This window comes from Peromyscus maniculatus, chromosome 7 (assembly GCF_049852395.1).
Source record: "Peromyscus maniculatus bairdii isolate BWxNUB_F1_BW_parent chromosome 7, HU_Pman_BW_mat_3.1, whole genome shotgun sequence".
NCBI lineage: Eukaryota > Metazoa > Chordata > Mammalia > Rodentia > Cricetidae > Peromyscus > Peromyscus maniculatus.
In genome coordinates this window covers 97,001,784-97,007,783 of record NC_134858.1, presented here as the reverse complement: position 1 = coordinate 97,007,783, position 6,000 = coordinate 97,001,784, and the positions used below count along the sequence as shown (strand labels likewise).

The following is a 6,000-nucleotide window of genomic DNA, read 5'->3' as shown; positions in this document are numbered from 1 at the left end:
GAGCCTTTCAATCTCCAAAGAGAAGGAGATTACTTCAGATCAAGCCTGTACTGCTGTCACTTCTGTCTCACCATCTGGTCGTTGCCATGATCTCTTGTATGGCCTACGATGTGTGCCATCCACAAGGTGACTCACTGTCTGAACCTAGGGATCCAGGCTCCTCTTGGTCTGATAGTTCAGACACGAGGAAGCTGTGGGCTGCACTGATTCCCAAGCACCTCAGGGCTTGCTTCCTCTTTCTTTTTCCACTCACGGGTTACTTGCCTTCTTTGGGTGCACCGAGAGAGAATGACTTATGAGTGAAGATGGTCAGGCTCCTGGAAGCTCTGGGTGCCGGGAATGGTGACCCAGACTGACTGACTCCCCTTTAGAAAGGGTTTCGAAAGTGGTGCTGAGGATGAGGGGTACAGGAGGGTCCCAAGTTCAGCTTGACTGAGCTGGAGGCTGAGTCCAGGCTTAACAGATAGCTTAAGAGAGCGGCATCGCAGACTCTGAAGACCAGCTGGAGGTCCCAGACTCAGAGTTAGGTCCACCCTGGTGATGACCTGGTTTGTGAAGGGTCTGTAATACCCAGGGACAAGTCCAGATAATACTGTGTTTATGGAACAGTTTTTAGGTGATGTTTATCCATGGTAAGCCAGTTGGGCCCATTCGTAGAGCAGCATTTAGCCCATCCCAAATGGCAGCTGCACCCCTACTGTTGATATCTATGACAAACTTTGGGATCCCAGGGTGCCCTCAAAGCCACATCAAGATGATCACGCCCCCTTTCACCTGGGCCCGCCCCTGGTGGCGGAGACTTCCGGATTTCCCAGGTTGCTACAGCTCCACCCAGCTGGCCTTATTCCCAGACTCAGCTGTCCAGGGCCGGGGAGAACCCGAGCTCCGAGCGCAGAGAGGCTGGCAGAGCAGGAGCGGCGCGCGGCGGAGTCCTCCTGCGGTGAGGACAGATGTGCCCAAGCATAGGAGTGCTCCAACCTGAGCTGGGGTGAAGCTTCTGGAGAGGGCAAGCCGGCGTCCGCGAGATGCAGGCGGAGGAGCCCTGCGCCCCGAGGGCTCCCCGCAGCCCCGACGCCCGGCAGAGAGGTCAGCGGGCACGGAACCCAGAGCTGCGCCTGTCGGGCCAGCTGCTGCCGGAGCTCTACGGCTTCGTGGCGCGCGTGCTCTTCTACCTGGCGCCGGTCTACCTGGCAGGCTACCTGGGGCTCAGCGTCACCTGGCTGCTGCTTGGCGCCCTGCTCTGGATGTGGTGGCGCCGGAACCGCCGCGGGAAGCTGGGGCGTCTGGAGGCCGCCTTCGAATTCCTAGAGCACGAGCGCGAGTTCATCAGCCGCGAGCTGCGGGGTCAGCACCTGCCGGCCTGGGTGAGCCTGGTTGGATGGAGGGCTGTGGGCTTCGGAGGGGGCGCTGGGGGGAGGGGCATACCTGGGCTTCTTGTGAGAGCTCGGCGGCATCAGAGAAGAGTCTGGGGCGGGCCACACCCAGGAGTAAAAAACAGGGCGTCCAGGACTCCGCAAAGTTACTGGGAAACAGAAGGCGCTTCTTTCACTCGCTTGTTGATTTAAAGAACTAGCGCAGGGCGTGACACATAGATGGACACACACAGCAGCGACAGGAGCAGCTGGCTCTGGTTGCCTTCAGCTGAGGGCGGGCAGGAGTGATCCGCTAGGCTGGAGGTGCCCGGCCAGGATGCAGCACGGACCACTGGCCTCTCCCTCCCTATGCCATGGGGATGCGCAGGCCTTGTGTACGCTCGCAGTCCAGGGACAAACCCGCCTCCTGGTGGCGGCTGGCCTGGCTATGGTTTCTCAAATGCATCTGGTTCTGAGAACCACCTGGCTCACTTAAAAACAAGTTCTGTACCCGCAGCTTAACTCCTCGAGTGGGGCCTACGGACACTGGGCAATCCTTAGGATTGGAAGTCCAAAGGAGTCCATTTCCAAGGGTTGTTGTATGACAGATCTGTCCCTTTTGGTGCTGGGGGCTTCTGCTCCTCAGATTGCTTCCCTGTAGCTCAGGCTCACAGGAGAGCTGTGCAGAGGTCCCAAACTCCTTCCTCGTTTCCTCTGGCTTGCATGTTTTGCATGTGGCCTGAACTCTAAAACCCAGCTAAACCTAAGTGCCGCGTACCTGCCTGAGATAGTAGCCTCTAAAGCGGGGTTTTGAGAAGAAAACGTTAGAATGGCCCATTGATACTCATTTGGAAATTAAGTCTTGCTGTATGTGGTTTGCTAAAGCAAAGTACCATAGACGTGGTGGCTTGAACAACAGAAACATAGTCTGTTAGTGTCTCATAATCTGTAGGCGATGAGTTCAAGATGAAGCCATATCTTCAGGGTCCATTTCCTCTGTGGCTGCTCTCTTCTCTGTTTTTGGATGGCTTCTGTCTTCATAGGCTCCTCCTCCATGTATCTGTTTCCAAGTGTTTCTTTTTCATACAAGGACAGGAATCATGGCATTCAAGTCCATTCTAATGACCTTATTTTAATTTAATTAGATCTGTCAAGGCTTTCTCTAAATGCAGTCACATTCTGAGGTCCTGGGGGGACAGAACATGCAAATTTTGGGAGAGGAGGTTCAATTTATCCCCTAGCATTAATATGCAGATCAGCACCAAGGCTTTGTATGTATGAATAAATAAATGTATTTGGGTTGAGGGGCCCCAATGCTTGCTGATAAGAGTACACACTGTGAAACTTTAGGATGTTCCTAGAGTAGAAGCCATGGGAACAGGTCTGATCTAGTTGGCCATGGGGCATACAGAGGAAGATGATGGTGTCTTAGAGATGCCAGTCTCGGGAGATTGGCACATGATAGGAAATTATTATGGAGGTCCTGGGTAAGTCAAAAGCAAGAGCCTGAATAGTTTCATCAGGGGGTCAGAGGCCTGAAGTGGACACCTTACTGACTCTCACATCAGGTTGTCCCTAGATTGCAGCCTCCTGCCTTCTAGAGGGTCTCAGGAAAGGTCTAACCTCAGCCTGGGTTTTCTAGACTCCCTTGGCTGGTGTGGCTGGCTGACTTTGAGAACCAGATCCTAGGTAAGCTTTGGGATTGTGGTGGTGATACTACGCTGGGCTCTGTAGGCCTAGAGAGACTTGTGAACGTAGCCTAGAGGGATGGACTGGGCGCCCTGAGGAGCAGTGTGTGCATGGCCTATTTAACGTGTGTGGTCAGAGTTGATGGGCAGGGCTGAGAGAGACAGGGTCAGATTCTGAAGGCTGTAACCCTCGTAAGGTGCCCATGGAAAGGTCTGAAAGACACCACAGAAAGGAGGAAGGAATAAGCCCGGGTAGACAACCCACCTGGGGAAATGATTTGAACCTGGCAGTAGTGGGCACAGCAGGAGGTGATGAGGAGTGACCTGGAGAGGAACGATAGCTGTTTGTGGTCTCTAGAGTGAGGGACAAACCTAGGGGTCCAGGGTGCTTTCTGCCTTAGAGAGTTGGGGGGTCATCACCATGCCTGGGGACCCTGGGAAACAAGGCTAAAGAGCTTACTTTCCCATGAACACCTGGGAAGGATGCACAGCCTGATGCAAATGTGGCCCTTTGACCAGCCTCAAGGGGGACGAGGTGGGAAAGCTGAGGCCCGTGTGGTTGAATATTCTGCTCACTTCCTCTTTTCCTGCCTCAGAATAGGAGCACATACCACTTACGAACCCAAGGAGTGAGGGAGCCCTGTCTGCAGTGTGGAGGGTAACACAAAACAAGCAGGAAACCCTTCACACTGTTGGCTTAACCCCCAAAGCTCTGTCTCCATGTGTTGGTTGTAATGATTAAATATTTGAAAACCCCAAGTCCAGACCCAGGCACACCTATAAAAGTCTGAGCACTCTAGAAATAGAGACAAGATGATCAGGACCTTAAGGTGAGCCTTAACTACATAGCAAGTTTGAGGCCAGCCTAGGATACATGAGACCCTATCTCAACAAAACTACCAAAATAAAGCACTTGTTCGGTCCAATCACGAGTTGTTGCCTTATGATCCTCAGTTTTCTGAGCCTCCTGAGGACCTTTGCCCAATGTTAAACTAATGGACAAGTGTTACATTTGTAGGAAGTAGGAAATGTATCTTTTGGGAACTGGCTGACTGCAGCCAGCGGAGAAGGAGGGGACGGGTGCACAGAGAACCTCAGGGAAACCTCATTTTGCCAGGCTCCTGCTGGGCCTGCCCTGTGGTTCTGGGGATCCCAGCTGCAGTGCCACAGTGAGTCGTCATCCAGTGGCCTTCAGAGCAGGGCCTTCTCGCTCTGTCCTCAAGACTCTCCATGGGGTCAGCATCCGCGGCCACCCTGCCCCAGTCACCACAGCATAGGAGTGGGCCTTCACTGGTCCCCCCATTTCCAGGGCATTCACTCAGCCATTCATGGGCCGTATTTATCAGGTATTTACTTTGGCTCTGCTTTGGTAAAGAGTGAAGTGATCTGGTGAACGCCTCCCCTGGTTCCCAGTCTGATGAGGTGTGTGAGGGATGAGAGCCGGTTGGTAGGCAAACAGCCTGAGGCAGGGGAGAGAGTGGAAAGAGCTGTGGGAAACACTGGCAGTTTGTCTGTCTGTGGTTCTGGGTCTAGCTCAGCTTGTTACTGCCAGCTGATAGCAATCAGCTGGCAGCCTTGTCGGGGACAGTTAACCCTTGTGGGACTGCTGGCAGGTTGGTGCCGGTGTGAAGAGGGAGAAGGCGGAGACTTGGAGGTCTGCGAGCACTCATCAGGGTATACCTGTCTCAGGGCCTCTGAGCCTCTGAAAATAATGAACCTGTAGGAGATGCCCATCTGGAGACGCCTTTTAGCCATGAACCAACCCCAAGTCAGCTTGTCTCTGCTTTCACACACCCCCACCAGGACCTATTCCTTAATCTTTCTTACTCACTCTCCATGTGACTGGGGATGCCAACGTTTAAGAGCCAGGGAAGACGACCCACCCACTCAAAGTGATGGATGTGTGGAGGCAGCATCATCATCGCTGGATTGTCCCTCGTCGGCATCCCTGCTGGCCAGTCAGACAGACAACTGGGGCCTGAGTGCTGCTTTTTCTGGGGCTGACCATCAGGCATTCTTACTGTGGGAGGAGTATGGAGCCGTCGTCCGTTCCCCCCTCCCCCCCTCCCCCCGGCCAGGACTCACTCCTCCCTGTCCTCCCTGATGGTTCTGTTAATGAGAGGAAGTCAATGCAGTGATCCTGGGCACTCTCAAATGAGCCTGCAAACTTGATGTTGCAGCCAGTGCCATGGAAGCAGTTGAGGGCCATGTGGAACCAGGGGGCTGTCCACAGCCCTAAGAAGTCATACAAGACATTTGGAGTTGGGCCTGTCCTCAGGAGAGAAGAGGAAGCAGGGCTAAGTCGTGTCCTTTGTGTCTCTGTTTCATGTCTTGGTGATGCTTCACGGGCTTACCAAGTCCTAGGCCGGGATTGGGCAATAAGTGTGACAGCGTGTGTGTGTCCTTTTCCTCCAAGCCCAGCACAGGGATTTCAGGTATCTGTGTGTTCATCCTCTACTCAGTCAGCAGATATTTATAGAGGGCTTGCAATGTGGAGGCCCAGTTCTGCAGGATGAGCCACAGATCTAAGTGTGCCATGGTCTCTGCCTCTGAGGAACCATCACGCAGTGGGGGGACGTAGGCCCAGGGAACAATCTATTCTAAGACATATCAGAAGTCCAAAGTTCTGAGCAGTTTCGGGGAGGGATCTAGAGCAGGTGGGGAATGGCCCAGAAAACCTTCCTAGAAGAGGCACTATGGAGTAGAGTTGAGGACTGTGGTGAGGGTGGGGGACCCTGGGCCCAAAGCCTCCCACAGGTTTGGTCACTTAAGATGCAGATTCTAAGACAGTATTTCACAAAATTCAAATCCACTTGAGACTGCCCGTGCCTTCATTTAGAAGTCCTGATTCATGCTCGGACAGGAGTGTCTGGGGCAACTTCTCCTGCAAGCGGGTGCCCGAAGACCTGAGTGACAAGGAGGTCACATGGTAGAGGCAGATTAGTGCCGTGGGTGGGAAG

At 53.6% G+C, this 6,000-nt stretch overlaps 1 protein-coding gene across 1 annotated transcript in view; it reads left to right on the top strand.

The window, feature by feature from the left end:
- Positions 1-874: 874 nt before the first annotated feature.
- Positions 875-6,000, top strand: part of Esyt3 (extended synaptotagmin 3) — a 48,175-nt gene continuing 43,049 nt past the window's right edge. Inside the window, exon 1 of the mRNA XM_006975143.4 lies at positions 875-1,364. Within this exon, the coding sequence (XP_006975205.2) occupies positions 1,026-1,364 (339 nt within the window). The 5' untranslated portion in view covers positions 875-1,025. The remainder of the gene's footprint in view (positions 1,365-6,000) is intronic.